Here is a 20,790-nt window from a genome sequence, read left to right on the forward strand (position 1 = left end):
CTCTACAGAGGGGCGTTCCTATTCGCAATATTTACGAAGCAGCCACATGGGCCTCTGTCCATACTTTTGTGAGACACTATTCCTTGGACTCCATCCATGGGCAGGATTTGGCCTTTGGTAAGGCAGTCCTCTATTCAGCCATTTGATTGGGCATTCTAAAATTGTAAATTCTTTTTCCACCTCCATAAGTTGGTACTGCTTTGGGAGTCTGTCATAGATGTGGAATACGTCGGAGGACACAATCCCCTCGAAGAACCAAGTTATTTACCATATCTGGTAACGTTCTTTCGATGGGATGTTCCTCCGACGTATTCCACATCGCCCTCCCAGCTTGCCCCTCTACTGAATTCGATTGCAGCTTACGTTTCCACAAGGCTATCTGGCATACTGGCAGGAGATTGGTGCCACACGTTCTGGGAAAAACTACAACTGTGGCTACGGGCGCCCTGCGTCCTAGCGTCCTATATATAACATCCGGTGATGTCGACCCTCGACGGACAACGGTTCGACGCAGGACGCCCTCTGCTGAAAATGTTCAAAAGCAGCAAAGCTGTGGACATTACCTGTCATAGATGTGGAATACGTCGGAGGAACATCCCATCGAAAGAACATTACCAGATATGGTAAGTAACTTGTTCTACTCTTTGAAAACTGAGCATCAACACACTGAAATTGTCTTTCTGTACATGTTCTAATACTAAACATGTTATTTGCAGGATTGAAGGTTTACCATCCATTTCAGCGCTCAAGTTTAACGGAGGTTTGCATTTGGCTGTTGGAACTTCAACTGGACAGGTGATTTTCTGGATGTTGCACTTGTTTAATAATTTAGAATTCTTGTAATAATACTTGGCAGCCTGCAGTATCTGTATACAAGTTTAATTTGTGCACTACTGGAGTTTAACTCATGTGGGCAAGAATCTTAATGTTATTTATTTTAACGACAAAATGAACGTTTTTTCAATACATTTTAGCTGCATTTTTGCTTTTTTAAATCCAAACAAATTCTATATTTATTGTATGGATCAGCAAATGGAAGATCTCTCATTATTTTAAGAGACGAGCAGTCTCCTGTTTCCACAAAGTAAATTACTTCGATGTAATTTACTTTGTGGATATTACTTCCAAAATACTTAGAATTTTATATGTATTTGTAGGGGAGTCGGGAAGGGTTTGGCGTGGGGTGGTAGTAAAGTAATAGCAACAAAGTAAAATTACATTGAAGTTATGTAATTCGTTAAAATGACATGGAATCGAGAGGCTGTATTAACAGCAATAACAGTTGTGGCCATGTATTATCAGGAATAAAATCCCTCCCTACCATACATAAAAAGGATTTTGCAAGCAACCTTAATAGGATAAGTCATTTGAGCTTGGGGCCCTTTAGGAACATGCATATGTAATGGATGAGATCACACAGATACATTCAGAGTCCAAATAATCAAACCAACTCAGTAAGATGGCAAAGTACTGTTTCATTAACAATTATCTAAAACGCTGAGTTACAAAGAACATCAATGGACGTATGCTCAATTTCTCTCAGCGATCTTCACACTAATCATAGTTTTTATATCAAGTATACGCCAGAGGTGATGTCATTCTACGTGGCAATGATAAAAAACCTATCAAGGGTCAGGATTGGCTAAGGGGAACATCTAAGTATACTTTTCTATATGGACTAGCATTGTGATTGGCTGCCCACTGTCAGGTGGACAACATATGCCTACCTCTAAAACATGTCATCTTCAGAAACATTAGATACAGTTTCTCATTTGGTTTTCAAACAATATGGATTTCAAACTATAAGGTCCTTCGTTATATGGACTACTACAATTGGTTGGCATGTTTGTGCCAGGTCTGGACCATTCGGTGCACTTAGCACGTAAGCCCAGACCCAGGTGCAAGGAGATGGATGGGGCATGGCGCTACCTCCCCACCCAATTAGCTCAGCATCTCTCATCGCCCATGCCTTCTGCCATGAAGATTGTCTTTGACCTTGGCCTTGAAAAGTATCCTTGTCTTTGGGGGTGAGGGGAGAGAGTCTCTACTCTCTCACTCTCTCTTCAGCAGAGAGAGACTGCTCAAGTATGAGAGAGGCAGGGAGGCTCCCTGGAGATCTACCCCTGCCCTCAGCCTGGAGAAGCATCTGACCCACAGAGAGTTTGAGGTGGAAGAGCGGTGTGCTCGAGAAGGAAAGTGTTTATGAAAAGAGAGTTGGATGTAGTGTGATGCCCGGCCCCAGAAAGCGTTGTGCGCAATGCATAGGGTCTTGAACTTGATCCTTGCAGCCACTGGGAGCCAGTGGATAGCTTTTAGTGCTGGAGAGATATGATCCCTCGGCTTAAGGCCAAGGACAAGTCTCGCAGTCATGTTCTGGATTAGTTGCTGAAGCCAAAGAGAAGAGGCAGGCAGATTTAGAAAGAGGCTGTTGCAATAGTCTAGCCTAGAGAGAATCGGAGCTCTGGAGACAGTGAGCTTCTGGGGTAAAGTGCAAAAAAGGGAGAATACTTCTGAAGAGGTGCAGCTGGTAGTGGGACTTGTTAGATATGGCCGTGATATGAGGAGAGCAGGAGCGGGTGGAGTCGAAGAGTTTTTTTGCCTTGCAGGAAGGCACAGGTAGAGGGCCCAAGGAGGGCAGCCAGAGTGAAAGGGGGGAAAGCGAGAGCAGGGGTCCCAATGAGAAGGATCTCAGTCTTAGTGGCATTCAGATAGATTGTTAGAGGCACACTGTTCCTGAATCGTGGATGGACAATCCGGATTGAGCGAGAGAGGAGTGGAGAGGAGAGGAGAGGAGGCTGAGGGTAGCCTGAATGAGAGCGGAGTGTCATCTGCATAACACTAGAAGTTAGGAGAGCAGGTAGAGATGAGCCAGATGTGCCAAGAATTGGTTGAAGAGCCAGGGTGAGAGGTAAGAGCCCTGGGGAACACTATATGTGTAGAGAGAGGTGGTGGAGATAAAGGACCCCAGTTGGACCTTGGAGGGTCGATTGGAGAGGAAGGAAGTCGACCACGCTGGCGCCTGATCCGTGATGCCCAGGTTGTCATGGAGACGATTGATCAGGATGGCGTGGTTGAACCTGTTGAAAGCAGAGGAAAGATCGAGGAGGATGAAGACAGAAGGAAGGCTAGAGTCGATATTTGAGAGGTGTTCAGGAGAGCAGTTTCCATGCTTCTGGCTTCTCTAAAGCCAGACTGGTGGTCATGGAGAAAACCAACAGATTCAGTGTGAAGAGTAAGCTGGGAGATGGCCAGTTTTTCCAGAAGTTTTCCCAGGAAAGGAGTGATGGAGATCGGGTGGTAGTTTGCCGGAGAGGATGGATCGGCAGAAGGCTTCTTCAGAAGGGGGTGACAAGTGAGTGCTGTGGCAAGAGTGGTTGCAGAAGTCGGCCAAGAGGGCGTCGATGTGGTCCTTGATGGTTCTGGAGGAGCAGAGGAGCACCTGCTTGGGTGATTCTTTCATAGAGCAGACTTCTCTAGAAACATTGTGAGGAGTGAACATGGGTAAAGAGGAGAACGGAGGTGGAGAGGTAGAGGTGGCTGCAGAGGGGCCGAGAGAGGGAGGAAGAGAGAGAGAGAGGAAGACCTGAGATTTAGTGGTGAAGTGAGAGGCTAGTGCCGAGTAGAGAACCTGGGAGGGAACAGGGGAGGTGGAGACTGCAGCAGGATTGGCCATCTGCTTGCAGATTTTGAGAGTTTGGCCGTGTTGTTTGAGGCTGCAGCGATGCAGGCTTGGATGTAGGGTCTCTTCTTCGACAGGTCAGAGAGTCTGTATTGCCTTTGGAGCAGGTGTCAGGCCAGTTTGTCAGAGGATGCGCATGATACCCTCCCTTCCACTTACTTTCCGCCGTCCTGCACTTGCGTTAAAGGGTGGCGAGGTCAGTCCTACCAAGAGTTGCACTTTGGCTAAAAACGGATCCTCATGACAGGGGTAAGGACATCAAGAGTGTTAGTGATGGGGAGATGCAGGTTGGAGAGGGCTGTGTTAAGAGTGTAAGTCAGCCGTAGGCATAGGAGGACGGGAGAAAAATGCGGCAAAAGCCTCCACTGAGACATGCTTCATGGGCCGGATGGCCGAGAAGGTGGGTGGCAGTGCTGGGGTTGGCTTCACCTGGGGCACAGAGAGTGTCCAGTCGGAAGAGAGAAGAAAATGGTCAGGCCAGGAGAGAGGAGTGGTGAGAGGGGAATGTCAGGGGAGATGAGAACATCTGCGGGGTCCGGCAGAGTGAGTCGGGCCTGAGGGGGAGGAGAGGAGAGGAGAGGAGAGGAGAAGAAAGAGGGCAACCTGGCCATGTGGCCTGTAGATGGTGGCCACAGTAAGAGAGGCCATGAGAGATGGAGAGCCTGCACACCAGGCATACAAAGGAGGAATATGCTTGCGCAGGGATACACTCTGGAAAGATCAGAGCTACGCCACTTTTTGGACGGTTGGTTCTTGGTTCGGAGAGGATCTTGTAACCATCAGGGAGGAGAGTGTCAAAACTCATGACAGAGCCTGAGGACATCCAGATCAAGTTCTTTGAGGATTCGGCAGATGTCAGAGGCGTTTTTGACAGCAGAGCGAGAGTTGAGAATAGTGATGTGGAGCAGATTGCCACATTTAAAAGACTTCCGTTGAAGGGGACAGGCAAGAGGTATGTCCTGCAGAGGTGGTAGAAGGGTCCGAGAGAGGGCAAAGGAGGAAGGAGATGGCAGAGTAGGCAGAGAGCAGGCAGAAGAGGGAGGTGGCGGAGGAGCCAGAGGCGTTTAGGTAGGAGACTCGGGAGGAGGAAGGAAGTTGATAAGACGCAGGAAACATTTATCGAAAAGGAGATTGGGCTGAGGGCCCTGGACCAAGACCATGTCATACAGATGGATATTAATGATGGTCGGAGTGGAAGGGGGCCAGGACGACCTATCAAGTGTCAACCATTAATGGGAGGGGAGGAAAAGTGTCAGCACAGAGGCCATATGGGGGGTCCATAGGCCTGGAGAGAGAACGACAAAGAGGATGTTGGTAAGGGTCTGTCTGGAGGAAGCGCTGGTGTAAGTATCAGCGATGGGGATGCCTGGGTTGGAGACCAGGACATCACTTTTGAGCTTCTTCCTACTGGATCTAGTGAGGGGGATAGGATAGGAGATAGAGTAACAGTTAGAGAAGATGAGAGGGACGGAGAGCACCATAGCGTGTGTGAAGGAGGTAGGAGATAGGAGATAGGAGGTAGGAGATGGGACTGAGGGAAGGGAGAGAGATGCACAGCTCTGTGACACAGCTCAGGATGTGCAGTGGAATGGAGGAGGCTAGGGTGACAAGAAAGGAAGACACAGGGGGGAGAACAAGTAACGTGCAACAGTGAACTGCACTCCTTGCAGGGGGGGGTCTAAGGTGGGAGGGAGCCTAAAGAGACCCAGTAACCGTGCCACAGTTACCCGAATGCAAAACACCCAGATTCAACTTTCCTAGAGGGAGAGTGGGGAGGCTCAGTTGTTAAACACAATGCAATACAAATGTCCACATTCAACGTATCTGGGGAGTAGCAGCAGAATTCCGGCTGCAGGCCTGCCATGGTGGACACCTGCAGACACCAACTGGAGTTGTCCTTGGCCTCTGGGTCCTTTGCCGGAAGGGGATGCAACGGGCAGAGGGGCTGCCCTTTTGGAGTCCAAGAAGTAGGGCAGGTGCCCAATTGGGGAGATGGGTGGTGAGGGGGGGCGGGAGGAGGACCAGGAAGGGAAGCCAGATCAGTCGCAAGACGGCGGGAAACGCAGCAAAAGCAGAAATCCCAAGGAATTTAATGCCAGCTTTTGCGGAGCGCCAGAGAAAAAGCACTCAACCGCTCGCTTCCAGGGGGAAAAAAATGAAAGGAGTTCTGTGGCCTCTTAAAGGAACTCGTCCTTCAGCCTTGTCCCTCTACTTGGTCACAAAACTCTTAATTGACGTAGCAATAGCCTTATAATATATTATAGGGGGTACATTATCCCATGCATAATGGTTAAATGATTTGCAGGGAAAAAGACATTACATTTGTTGGATGTTTGCTTTTTTCCTATGTTCTAAACATTTGCTATTGTGTTTTCACCAACACCCGGAGGGCTTCTTTTATTGCCTAATACAGTCAGTGTCGTTTGGCAAAGCAGAGCCTCGTTGCATTGCCATTGTCTCCTTTTTAGTTTTGGATATTGGGTGACGCTGAAAGCACTACCTTTAAGCTGAAACTATTTTTATTAAGATAAGAGCTTTGCCATAAGAGCATCAAATAGGGGCTTTGAATAACGGTCAGTAATGCTTTTCAATGCAGATGATGTGTGAGAAGGGATCCATGTTGATTGACTATGGGTCCACCCATTTCACACCCATTTCCAAGTCAAATCTGTGATCCACCCATTCCCGCCCATTTCCACTCCAAGCCACACCTCTTTTGCACTCTTTGCCTGCATTTGTATTGTGTATTTTTACTTCCAAAATGGCGGCCACCAAATGTTAATGTTTAAAAAAAGTTATTTGACTTGTTTGATGCCTTAAATATGTACTAGAGCTTTTAACTTATGTACTATATTTTTAATTATGTTTTATTTAAAATAAACAAGTTACTGTTTATAGTAGGTTTTGTTTCAAAATGTCTCTGAAAATCCCCATATACTTACTTGCGGGTCTTGTTCCAATGTGTTTTGATGTAAGCAGTACTTGATTGGCTGTGCACTGTATTAGTGATGTCACTATGATTTGATTGGCTGTGGAGTCTGTGTTTGCTCAAGGTAGACATTTTCTTTTTCTTTGGAGATTCGGAAGAGAATGGGAGAAGTCAGGGAGGTTTATAGAATGGGAGGGTGGTGGCACAGAACAAGTAAGGTTTGCATAATGGAAGCAGTCAGGGGTGTACAGAAATGCAGGGGCTGGAGTTACACAGAACTTGTCCAGAAGTGAAGACAGTTGCAGGCATACCTGCCTAACCTTCTGGGTTTTAACGCTCTTCTCTGGCTGTCCCGGCGTCTTCACTAGATTTGTGTGCTTTGATTCCTTTCCTGCCATGCATGCAATACCGGCAAGTAACGCTGTGTCCGTCAGATGGGAGTGAATGTTTCTCATTTCCTGAATGGTACTCATTTCCTCATCGAAACATACTTTTTTCTGTTTGTTTTTGTAAGTTGTGTATCCATGAAGCTAAGCTTCATACGAATGAAGCCAGCTTTAGTGTAGGCATGGAAAAGTCATTTATATTTATTTTTATTTATTGGTCATTTGCAATGTGCACTTTTCAGCAAAAATGTGTTTTGAGGTGCATCAAGACAAGGGGGAAGGGGAGGGGAGAAGGCAGGGATACAAATAAACACGTTCTTCAAAGGTCTTGAAACATTTGGAATGTGCAAGTGCTATAGCATGAGAACAGGGCAGAGGGAGGAGGTGGGGGAGGAGGGAGGAACAAACAAAACATTCTGACTAGATTGTGAGACGATTTGGAATGTGCAAGTGCTGGAACATAGTGGGGACAGAGGGGAGTGCAAGAAGGATGAGGAGAGAGTTTCAAAAAAACACAAGTTAAGATAAGTGCAGGAACAATAGGTAGGTTGCATTAAAGAACACAGAAATGCAGTTAAGACAAGCAGATAATTGAGCGCAGACTGGAAAAGCCACACCTCATGGAATGAGGGGCTACTTCAGACATGCAGACAGCAATTGGGACAAGCAGGTAATTGGCTGGCATTGGGGAAAACATGTCACAGGCAAGCTGGGATGCAACAGGTATACAGATAAAGGTGAAAAACTGAACAGGGGGGTGAAGATAAATAAAGAAATAGAAACTGAGGGCGGAGAGTAGAGAAGCTGCAGACACAAGTAGGTAATGCGGCATAGCTAGAGAAGTAGAAGAGTTAGGAAATTGCAGAAGGTCAGGATACATGGGCAACCAAACACAGTATGAAGGGTGCATAAGGGAAGGCCTCACCCAAAGGTACGGGGGCTAAATGAGGTATGCAAGGTAAACGGAGCGAGATCCGGAACAATGCAGGAGGCAACAGGCAGGTATACATATTATGAAGGCTGGCTGTTGGACATTTTGAGGGGACTCCATGAGGGCACGACGGGACAAGTAGGAATGAATGGCACAGGATTGACCTCGACCCCGGTGTGAACAGGAGTCAAGCAAGGTTGTGTCTACGGCCCTTATTCACAGAGCATTTCCAATGGGATTTTGCCATTATAAAACGCTTCTGTGAATTAGGCCCTTAGTGTCAGTGGAGTTAGTGAAAGCAAGGGGCAAATTGCCCAAGCAAACTTCGCACCTCCCCTTGCTGTTGCAGATTCAATTGAGGAGGCAACTTGACAGCCTCAATGGAGCCTTCCTAAGGGCTGCCTTGGAACAGATCAGGGAGGGATTCATATTCCTCTTCCTCCCCATCTTAAACCAGAAGGAGTGTTCCCATGTCAACTCTTGGGGTGAAAGCATTCAATCCATTCACATTAAAAGCTTTAGGAGACTTGTTAGGCCTTCCAAAGTCCACTAAAAGGTTCAACTCGCCTAGTATTTTAGCTATCTGTTAAGGACCTGTCCATTTATTCTGTAAAGCTCTTGGCCTTAAAGGGTTCATGATCAGGATTTCTTGGCCTTGGATAAAATGAACAAGAGAAGCTTTCTGGTCCTAAGTGTTTCACCAGTGCTTGTCCAGCCTTCAGCTTCTGGTCCGGGGTCATCACAAGGACCATCCTTTTCCTTGTTCATAGCACATAGTCCTCTGCATTCAGTGCGGGCTTCCCACCATTCCATCATTATGGCTAAGGTACCCTAGATAGGTTGACCAAAAGTTGACCAAAAAGAAGCTCAAAGGGGCTAAACCAAACCACTTCTCCCGGCTCCTCTCTGTAGGCAAAAGGTAAGCATGGTAGCAGAAGGTCCCACTTCCTTCCCTGGGACTCCTCCAGTGCTCCAGTCGTGCTTTTTAGAGTTGTATTGAATCTCTCTAATAAACCATTGGTTTGTGGACAGTAGGCGCATGAAAATGTATGACATATCTAAGGGATCAAGAGTAAGACTCGGACATAGTATTTAGATCTGGTATGAATAAATACTTTTTTTCTCAAAATAATAAGGGGGGATTGGATAACTCCCAAGTCTGAAGGGTTTCCCTACCTCAACAAAACTAAGGAACGTCTGTCAGAATGTTAAACAAGTGTCCTCTTTCCAAAATTCCTAAACTGACCCTTACACTCTAAACCTGATATAAGGTGCACAAGGGGTTCTGGTAAACTACACTTTTGTAGCTTTTCTCCAAGGTTTTTTACATTAAGTTCCAAGGTTCGAAAACAGAAAAGAAATAAAGTTCTGCTAGAGAAAGGGGTCTTCCCTGCCTCTGTTTCTTCTGGTCTCTTTACCCTCTACTCACTACTTCTGGGTAAAGGTCTATAATGTTCTACAGTTCTGCAAACAAAAAAGAAAAAGGAGTGCTCCTCCACTGCACTTTGGCTCCTTTCTCAATGTTCTGCTTCACAGTTGCAAGGGTAAAGTTTTGTCCCTTGGGGTTTTCCACTTATGTTTTTGTGGTTTTGAGGAAGACCTCTAGTTCACAATATTCAAGGAAAATTATATTTTCCTTTAATTCCTTCTTTCCTTCTTCCCTTGGGTGAGTCTCTTATTGATCCTTTGAAACTTTACTCACGGGGGGTTGAGCCTTCCTTGAGTTTTCTTTCTGTGCGCAGTTCTTTTGAATATTCAATTTCTTATCCTTTGTATCTTAATTAACTTAATAAGGGGTATGGTTCTTCCCTTCTCCTTTCACTGTTCCACTTTCTATCCCATGTACACTTTCCTACTGGGGTTTTCCCAACTTTCCTATTGACCCTTAAAAAAGGGGTATGGGTCCTTCTGCATTCCTTTGTCACTTAGTTCACTTCTCTTCTCACTCCTGGTTTACTTCTCTGCCAGGATATTATTTCACTTCTCTTTTCACTCCTGATTTATTCTCTTTCTAGGATATCGCTTCACTTCTCTTCTGACTCCTTTCCTGTGCGAGTCCCAGACTCACTGTGTGCCTGCTTCATTAGCATGCCAGGGCTTTTCCTTTCCTTGCTCACTTTTTCATCCACAAAATTATTTCTCAGAAATTGGGCGAATGCCCTTTCTTGACAAAGTTCGTATTCGTTTCTACTTCACTTTTCAAATATTGGGTCCTCTTTACTAGCTTCATATTGGCTCTCTCGTGCTGTAAACTTGACGTGGCATTCACCCTCAGGCGCTCTGGTACCCCTTTTGCTTTCTCTGGGCTTACTGGGCAGCTTGGGTGTTCCTCGCGTCTTTCCTTGCCATTTGCTGGCTGGGCATGCGTCCCGTTAGCCGGTTGGCTTTCGCTTCGCATTCCTCTGCTTTTGTTTGCTCCTGCTGCCTGCGGGAATTCAACAACGTGCTTCCATCGGTGTTAGGACAGTTTTTCTGAAGTCCAACTAATGTCTTAGTAACACCATTCAGCTGAGGCAGTACAGGACTCCACTCTTAGTATAAGGCTGTACCGCCTGAGTTCAGGGTAGCATAGACAGAGCAACCAGGCTTATCGTAGGAGGGAGAGAGGGCTGTAGAATCCGTACAAATGAAATTGTTATACAAATGGTCCAATGAAAAACTAACACACTATGTATTGCAAAAATAAACGGTTTCTTTTATATGCAAGCAGACCAAGAGATTCTTGTGTAAGTACTATCATAAAGCATATAAACACATAATAAAAACACACTATGCTTTAAATTCACAGATCAAAGCACATACCTTATTTAGAACAGCTAGCAGTATTCTAGGGGGGGTAAGACCATAGATTACTTTCTGATTACTTTCAGTAATACAAGGGTAGTAGACCCTGTCAGTTACGTAGTGGCACTCAACAAGGAAATCATAGTCAACCAACTTTCAAATATTATTTTCTGAATAGTGGAACACAGATTCAAGCAACAGTATATACCTCTACTACCTTTGTGTTCACACACAGTTATACTAGGTGAGTGAGACCATTTGTGTGTAATATACAATTACAGCTGCGTTTCAGTTCAGTGGAACACAGGCTAAGATAAGCAAGAACTCTTTACACTCATTTTGTTTGCACCAGACAGACCTAAACAAACACTTTTCAGGAATGGCACACAGCTATTGTAGGCAGGTAAGACCTAATATTCTTTTAGTTACTTTTTAAGGTCAGTGGAACAAAGATTGAGATAAACAATAACTCTTTAACTTGTTTTAGGATGGCATACAGTTAACACAGGGTAGGTAAAACCTATATACTTTTTAAAGGGGCTTTCAGCAACTTAAAGGGAAGCATAACCATAGGCAGACTTATTCTGTACATGCTAACAGCAAGTCAGGGGATTCAAGACCCAATTGGGGACACTCATACATTTATCCTAACAGGAATAGAAAGTGAAACCAACAGCATTACTTTTGGGAAAGTGGTACAACCAATTCACAGGTGAGTAACTTAAATCTTATATATACTTTTCAGAATAGTGCAACACACATTCAAGTTAAGTAAGAACTTTTCTAACTGTGCACTCTGAGTTACAGTTAGCAAGCAACTTCCTTTACAAGTAACTTTTGCACACATTACTCTTTTCAAGGCAGAACCCTTTTCTTATCCAGTCATTCCCTTATTGCATAGCATGAGTTCACTCAGAGGCAGTAGAGGGACCCTAGTGGTGTACGTGCCAGCTGTAGGCAGGGTGAGATAGGCTTCAGTTGCAGGCAAAGTCAGAGTTCCAGAGGAAGACTGTTGAAACAGGTAAGTACTTCACTTTAAAGTTAGTTGAGGGTCCAGGGACTTCAGAGAAGACGCCCTAGGAGGATTCCACAGTGGGCCTGGGTGAACTGTATGAGTGGCCTCCCAATCACAGAAAACACCCCAAAGCTATACAGAAATCACAAAGCCTTAAGGTAGGTAAAATACCCCAGCCAACAAAGTACCTCAGCACAGAAGAAGAGTTGCAGCAGGAACACTTCAGGATCTGCAGCCACAAACCTGGTTGATGGATTACTTTGTCAAGAAGACGGAAGGCAGGACTTTGGTAGGACTTTTTTAGCAGGGATCACAGGCGAAGTCTCCAGGCAAGAGTTTCCTCGTGGCTGGATGTGGCTTTGTGGATTTGACAACTTTTAAGGAGCACAGAAGATCGAATAACCCTGGTCGGATTCTCATCGTTTGCAAGGTCCAGCACTCTTGTGAGAGGACATCTGGAGATCCAGCAGAATGCCCACGACATTTCAGCGAAATTCAGAAGACCATGCACCACACAAGGGCTCAAGGTCCCAGGGTATTGGGGTATAGTAGCTTTGCAAGGTCGTAGCGCGACATGGGGTGGCTCAAAATGCAGGTCCTCTTGGGTCTAGTGGGTCTCACCAGGCTCTGGGTCGGGGTGGTTGTTTTCAGTGTCCCCAGGTAGATTGCAAGGAAGGGCCACAGCAGGCTCTTAGCTGGAAATCATCTCCGCTGTGGTTTCTTCATCTTCCTCGTCGATTTTGGTTCCAGTTGTCAACTACCTCTATAGATTCTAAGATCGGACCTCTGTGCAGGAACCCAGCCAATCGAACAGCCTTCCCACATTCAAACGTGGGGTTTGAACTGGATTCTCGCAGTCAGGCTGGAAGACAAAGAGCTGCTGAGTTTTGGACTCCTCCCTCGCTTCCTGTCTTCACAGACACTCTGGAGCCTGGGTGGGCAATCCACAGGATTCCCGCCGAAGATAAAAATGACACAAAGTAAGTTCTCACCCTGGATGTCAGGACAAGGAACAAGAAGGGACAAGAAATGCTGAAATGGCAAAAAAAAAGAAGACTGGCCCATTCTGGTAAAATGAGCACACATGGGTGCCTTTACCAAGGCTGTGCCAACAGCCCGTGGTAAAGGTGCACCACATTAATAAAAAGGCTCACTGCCACCAGCCATTAAAGGTAAGTTTGTTCTTGTAACATAAATGTTACATTTAAAATGAGGAAGGAATATCTCCCCAGCACTCCACTTAAGGCGGGGAGTGCTGGTCTCACCTAACGAAATGTAAAAGGCATCCAAAGATCCTTTCTACCCATGGGAACTGTAGTTCTCACAAGGCTAGCCAAAGAAAGTTAAAAGGGAAGCCCCTAGGGCAACCCAGCAACAATAGGCACTTATTGCCAAAAAGTTGTCAAAGAGGATAACTTTTAAAAGACACTATGGAGTGTCTTAAAAATTACACCCATAAAAAGAGTAAATGATTCTGTGTGTGGAAAAAGGTATAAGGAAAAATAATCCATCAGTAAAAGCTGAATCTCTGCACCTAGCCTAGCCCCATTCCTTACAGCTTTTATTAACTCCTCCTTCCAGTCATGCCATGTCCCGTCTGGACTTAAGGAAGCTTGGGTACGCCCACTCCTCAAAAAACCCTTGCTCGACCCAACTGTCCCTGCGAATTACAGGCCCATCACCACTGTAACTTTCCTCCTCAAAATTTTGGACAAAGCAGCATACCTGCATGTCCAAAAGTTCCTGGAAGATAACCGTCTCCTCAGCCTGCGGCAATCTGGTTTCCGCCCACGACACAGCACCGAAACGGCCCTCCTAGACTTAAAGAACCAAACGGACGATCTTGGAGACGCAGGCAAACCTGGTCTCCTATTGCTCCTGGATCTATCCGCTGCCTTTGACCTGGTTGACCACAACACCTGTGCCACCATCTAGCCACCCAAGCCAACTTCTCCACCAAAGCCTGTCAATGGATCATCTCCTTTCTCCAAGAAAGGGCCATGAAAGTCTTTTCTGACTCAGCCTCCGCCACCCCCAGCCTCCTCACCTGCGGTGTCCCTCAGGGATCCAGTATCGCGCCTACTCTTTACAACCTCTTCACTAGGCCCCTGTTCAGCATCCTTGACTCTCTCGGCATATCATACACCAACTATGCTGATGACACACAGGTACTCATCCCACTCACGGGCAACTACCTAGCAGACGCCACAACCCTCACCACTATCTACTCCACCATCCAATCATGGATGATGGATGGCAGAGAACTGGCTCTGCCTCAGTAGTGAAAAAACTGAACTCCTCCTCATAGGGTCACCCTTCACACTGGGCAATCTCGGAGATCAGTACGCCTCCTTCACCATTGATAACATTCCTATCAAGGTCTGTAATCATGTTAAGACACTTGGAGTCTACCTGGACCCCGACCTGTCCATGGACAGACAGGTTAATGCTATCGCTGCCTCCTCAGCCTACTATTCCAAAACCCTCAACGCTGCCAGGCCCTTCATGTCCCGCCATAATTGCCTCACCATTGCTAGGGCATCATCGGGTCAAGGCTAGACTACTGCAATGCCCTCCTCGCTGGACCTCCAACAAAAACCTTGCCAAATTGCAGCTAGTGCAAAACAATGCATTGAGAGCAGCCACAGGCACCGCAAGAAGAGACCATATCTCTGAAATCAGAAGGCAAGCACATTGGCTCCCTGTCAAAGAGAGAATTGTCTTCAAGACACTTGCCCTCACCCACAAATGCTTTCATGAACTTGCCCCTCCCTACTTGACACACAGAATTACCAAGCACACGGCCACTAGACCCTTAATATCCTGCTATGGCAACACGATTGTCACGCCCACAACGCGAAAGGTGCACGCTGGTGGCTCTAGCTTCCTCACCCAAGCAGCTATGCACTGGAACGCACTGCCACCTCAATTAAGACTTATTGAGTCACACCTAGCCTTCCACAAGGCTATCAAAACCAGGCTCTTTGTATGAATTGCCTCTACCTGCACTATGATTCTGAATCTGTATCAGTCATTTCCTGCATCTGTGCATGTTACTGTGTAAACATGAGACCTTTGGTCACCTGTCTGTAAATCATAAGTCAGTTTTTTTCTTCTCTAACAGCGCCTCGATGCCTCACGGGCTGCAAGCGCGCTTGACAAATGCAAATAAATAAATAAAAAATAAATGTTCTGTGGTTTTGACACAAGCCAGGAAGATTTATCATTACTATGAAAATCTTACCTAACACTCGGCTCAGTCACTCTGCACGTCCGCAGCAACAGTCTCCACAGTGGTTTCACCGTCTGCTCATTTCTGGCAGTCTGACCAGCGCCAAAACAAGTTACAAAGTGTTTCTCCCTCATGACAGCCTACACACTGTCTTTCACTGAAGCCGTTGGGGGAAGCTAGCCTGGGTGATGGGACCCAGCAGTTTGCGGTGACATCTTGTAATGCAACTACAATGAAGCTTACCTCAAGAACCTTACTAGAGTGTCCTGGAAACAGCTTTTCTACACTGGCGACGAGGAGGTCTTCTGAGGAGAGAAAAAGAACCTATGTGCAAAGAGACAGAAAAGATGACCAATCTGCTGATGAGGAGCAGAAGAGAAGGAGAGGAACCACTGCCCCCCATGAGAAGTAAGTCCCATCACCCAGGGGCAAAAGAAGGGCAAGTTAAAGAGGCCTAAAAGCAAAGAGGCACTGTTCCCATCCTCAGAAGTGGAGCAACGCGGGAGAGAAGCCCCAGTGCAGAGCCCTGGGCAGGGTATAAGGGGATTTGCACATCCCCAGAGCACAGCAGAAGGGCCCCGGGCAGAAACCAGTTGCTGTGTGGATGTCCCTGGGCACTGGCCAGATGAAGAGCCCACAGGTTAAACACTACATAGAAGGGGCCTAAAGCTGAAGCAGGAGAACCTCTTCAACGTATGAAATAAAGTAACTTTGCAGTCTACTATAGCTTCTTACATAGGCTTTATTACAGGTTACAGCAAGATGGTAAGAACAGACCCACTGGGCCCCATCGCCCAGGCATAACACACCTAAGATGGAACCCTAACACTACATTCAATACCAAACAGTCCACTACCTCACATCAGTATTCCATCCATTCAGAACAAGTACTTCACAACACATCTCCCTCCTTTCCAACAACACCACAAACACATGAAGCACATCATAACAGTTCATCTCTGGCGTTCTGACCGGCATCGGAAGAGGTTACAAAATATATTTGCGCCTATCTCTCAGCTTCTGATTAGCTGTGTTTACTTTAAACTTCTCGGCACTGCTTAACAATTGCAAGAAACTAGAACGCAGCGTTGGCTTTCCTCGTCGTTTCAAACGTTACCAGTTGCTTGTAGATTGGGAGATGTGGTGTGATGTGCCACGTGGATGTATCTTTACTTTTGGTTATACATGCTGTAGTTTTCCAGTGAGGAGTGCTAGTTGGTGGAAGGTACGACCGTGCTGGGTATGAGGATGAAGACATATGGCCCCCACTGTCCATCCCCTTTTACAAGTGTGGTGTTGGAGAGGAGGGAGATGTGTGCTGTTGCTTTGTGATGTGCCGTTGTATTTGGTGTGTATTGGTAAGGGAAGGAGATGTGTTTATATAGTGCCTGTCTGTGTCTGCTGTAAGCTGGTGATGTCATGTGGAATGTTGATGTGTGAATGTGATAATGTTTACATGAAGTTTCCACACTCAGGCAGTTAGTGCTCCCCTGCCTGGGTGATGGGTTGCCAGTGTTTACTTGACCTTATACCCTATGTAACTGTAACTTAAGTATATCTGTAGTCTTCTGTAGCTTCTTACATAGGCTTTATTACAGGTTACAGCAAGATGGTAAGAACAAAACCACTGGGTCCCATCACCCAGGCTCAACTCACCTAAACTGGAACCCTGACACTACATTCAATTCCAAACATTCCACTACCTCACATCAGCATTCCATCCATACAGAACAAGTACTTCACAACACATCTCCCTCCGTTCCAACAACACCACAAACACATGAAGCACATCATAACAGTTCATCTCTGCCGTTCTGACCCGCATCGGAAGAGGTTACAAAATATATTTGCGCCTATCTCGCAGCTTCTGATTAGCTGTGTTTAGTTTAAACTTCTCGGCACTGCTTAACAATTTCAAGAAACTAGAGCGCAGCGTTGGTTTACCGCTTCTGGTTATCTTCATTACTCCATCCTTATCTCGGTATTTAAAAAAAAGGCAGGAGATGGTAAATAGTGTGGTTGGTTAGACAAACCTAAAAATATGCATCTACATCACAATAAGCCACATAGGCATGTTGCAGAGGCATTTGGGGGTCACTAGAATTTTGGATGCAAGCTTATTTTGATCGTGTTTTCCTGTTTCCCAGAGTTTGTCTCCCCTATGTGGACCTACCACAGATTGCCACCCTCAGGGTCAGCGTCGGGTGCTTTTGCCTTTCCGTGGCCACGCAAGAGATGCCTTCCTCTTGAGAACCAGTGATGACATTGCTTAATTAGTCACACACCCCACACTCCTTCCACATGGCCTGCATATAGTTAGACATAAAGTTTCTGCCTATGTTAGACACAACTTCTTTAGAGAAGCAACCCTAGTAAAGATGTCCAACAATGCTCTAGCAATTGATTTGGTAGCCACTTTTTGTGAGGTGGGGGCTTTAGATCCAGTGTAGCCTGGATCTGTGTTCCACTCTTACCTGCCAACTAAAAAGAAGTGCAACTCCTACAGTGACCACCTGTCTGGACCCCCGTCGTAGGCCAATAAAAATGCATGGGTAACCTCTCCTTAGTCCTCTTAATACGAAGATGACCTGCAAGGGGGACTTCATGTGCCAGCTGCAGGAGGAGGGGTCTTGCATACTGTGGAACCACCAACCTCCTGTGGTCACCTTCTGTGGACTATGGGTTCACTGTAAAGTAACCCACCATCACAGTATATCCTATGTTTCCCAGGGGGATACTCTCCAACTGGGAACAGGTTTGTTTCCTATGTCCTTCCTGGGATGGACAATCTCTGTGACCCTGGCTACATTTTTCCCTAGAGGGCCCCCCTTCTTCAGGTGAATATTGCAGTTCTCAGTAATCATGGGGATTGAATACTTCAGACAGCCCTTCTTCCTCGTTGGGTTACAAGGTTGGGTCAGATACCTCAACCTCAGTTGTAGGTAGTTTAGGCCAGGAACTCTTCTTCTCCTTTGTTGGAACCTTTAACTCCTAAGCCTCGTTTCCCCTTGGGTGTGGGCTTTCCCTTAGTCTTGGCAAAGTTAGCCTTTCTTGCCGGAAACCTTGTGCATGGTCTTTCTGCTTTATTCCCCAAAGGTCCCAGAACCGTGAGATCATTTCCCAGCAGAACTCTACTCCTCCATTTACTGCTATAGTGACAGGCATTACTGTGAATCTTGGAGAGGGGCCATCCATCAACTTGGTGGGTCTCAGAGGAGCTCTGATCACATCCCCTGGCTTTACTGGTGTGGAAACCACCACAGTCATGCTGGCACCAGTGCCCTTGATAGCGGAGCTGTATACAATATCTACCAGTACACTTTCTGTGTAAGCCTTGGTATTGTCTGTGATGGAGGCATAAGCTTCAGCATCTCTTGGTTTCCAAGCTCCCAGGACACTATGGTAATTTCTGATCCAATAAACGAAGGTAAAGGTGGGCACTACGATGTAACTCATACGTTAAACATTGAGAGTTGTTCAATCTAGAAAAAGCTTTCGCCTGGGGCTACCAGTTTTAAAGAGGTCCTGTGGCATAAGGACCAAAAAATCATGGAACAAAGAGCTAGAGTAAAAATGCTCTATCAGGAACTGGTGCTCGCAGTTGGCCCTAAAGAGGGCTGAACATTCGGAAGATAATGTATCAAATAGTTTGTCCACAATTTATATAGTAATAAATTATCACTGTCAATTATGATGATTTATAGAAATGTTTATTCACATCCCTTTTTCGTAGCTCTTTTTGAATATTATTCTGTCATATTCAATGAGGCTGCACCAAATCTGGTTAGGATCATATGTACAAATGCCAATGCATTTCGGTTACAAAAAACCTTCATCAGGGTGGTACATTGATTCAATGATCTATTTACATTAACCAACATTTCAATAATTGTCAACCATTGTATAACAACAACGTTTCAGATGAACAAATTTAAACACATACCCAATCCAAGGGTTCCACAACGGAAAGAACATGAAAAGAAAAAAGCAGAAAAAGCTCTGTCAATAACTGAGTATCTGTATATACTGCCAATTAATAGAACCTTGTTGATAAAACAGCTCCCATACCTTATGTTTCAAATAATTCCTAAATGTTTCTCCATGTGCGTGAGAAGCAATGAGTAGAAGTGCGGGCTCCTGTAAAACCCACAGGGAAACTAATTAATAACAAGAAACGTTAATTGAAGCCGTAAGAGCGGGGAAAATGGAGTCAACCTTACTTGTCAGAGACGCTGTGTCAGTGACAACTGCATTCGCGCGAGCGCGCGAATGACCGTTTCTGTATTTGAATGTTTCCATGGTGACCCTACGGCGTCGTGTAGATACACGTACGCCTTGGGTCCCACTTTTTTGTCGTCACAGAAGGCGGGACAATCACCATGGGAGCAGGGAAGCTTTGCAAACCAGTGCATAGACAATGCGTGCGCTTTCTCCAATAAGAAAAAGCGACTGTGGCGCTGGCACAAACTCTTACATATCTCGTAGAAAGGTAAAATGGCAATCAAGCAAACAGAATATCATTTCAAGCATAGAACTTCAAGAACGTCAAAAGAACAAAGAATGTAGTTACAAGTAGAATTTGCAAAGATCCGCAGTGGAACACAGGGAATTACCAACAGTTGCAGTTTTAAGGTATGGTTTGTAGGCCCAGGGTGGGGCATATTCATAATGCATTTTTATGACCACAAATGGTGAACTGTTCTATAAAGGTGTCCATATTAAAAAGCTTGGTGATCTAAACCAAGGAGACACGCTTAGAATACAGGGGAGTTCCAGACGGCAAAACAGCAAGGTTCAACCCTAGAAACAGAGGAAAAAAGTAAAAAGTAAAACATTGCAAAATTACAAATAGCACATATAGTTTATCTCTTCATTGATACCCTTCAGCGCCAGAGGGCCCAGTCGATCAATCCAGTACGTTTCTCGTTGGTCAAGTCGCTTTTGCAAGTTTTCATATTTGTTGTTTCTTTGTACCACCTCCAGGATCATAAATTTTATCTGTGCCAAACTGTTGTTTCTCGGACCAATGTCTTGCTACTGCTGAGGTAACTGTTCGGTTCCTGATGCATGATCTATGTTCGTTCCGGCGAATTTTCGTCGTGCATTGTGTTTGACCTACATAGAAAAATCCACATGGGCATTTGATGCCGTAAATGATGTTTTGAGTGTCACAAGTCGCGTAGTCTCTTAATTTGATTTTTTTCTCCAGAGTGCGGATGACTGATGATTGGTCCTTTTATAATGTAGTTGCAATTACTGCAATTGAGGCAAGGAAATGTTCCAATGCGGTCTGTGAATTTCTTCTTGCGTGGAGGTCTAGTGTATACTAGTTTGTCTTTAAGGTTTTGACTACGTTGATACGCAAAAGTGGGAAATTCTTTAAACGGGTGTTCTATTCTTTGATCACACGTTATTGTGTTCCAGTTCTTTTTAATTATGGTTTTGATCCGCCTGCTTTGTCGAAAATTTGGATACAAACACTAAAGGAGGTGTGGATTTCTTCTTTACTTGAGGTTTCAACAAATCTTTTCTGTCTTGTGTAGCTTTGCGGATGGTGGCTGCCTCTATTTCAGCCGTAGAGTAGCCTCTCTCCAAAGACTTGCCTCCCATGTCTTTCACTGCTCTTTCATAATCCGAGGGGTCACTGACTATCCTTTTTACCCTTAGCATCTGACTATAGGGAAGATTTTTGATTAGGCTTGGTTGGTGAAAACTGAGTCTTTGCAAAAGGTTATTGCGATCAGTACTCTTTCTGAAAATAGTTGTTTGGTACTAACGTTCTGTGATCCTTATTTCCACATCCAAAAAATGTATCTTTTCTCTAGAGTATTCAT

General features: G+C 45.4%; 1 protein-coding gene across 1 annotated transcript in view; it reads left to right on the forward strand.

Moving 5' to 3' along the window:
• Positions 1–20,790, forward strand: part of NOL10 (nucleolar protein 10) — an 856,295-nt gene that overhangs the window by 332,567 nt on the left and 502,938 nt on the right. Inside the window, exon 10 of the mRNA XM_069605973.1 lies at positions 717–795. Coding sequence (XP_069462074.1) covers positions 717–795 — 79 coding nt within the window. The remainder of the gene's footprint in view (positions 1–716; positions 796–20,790) is intronic.

This window comes from Ambystoma mexicanum, chromosome 4p (assembly GCF_040938575.1).
Source record: "Ambystoma mexicanum isolate Mex_15411 chromosome 4p, UKY_AmexF1_1, whole genome shotgun sequence".
NCBI classification, from domain to species: domain Eukaryota; kingdom Metazoa; phylum Chordata; class Amphibia; order Caudata; family Ambystomatidae; genus Ambystoma; species Ambystoma mexicanum.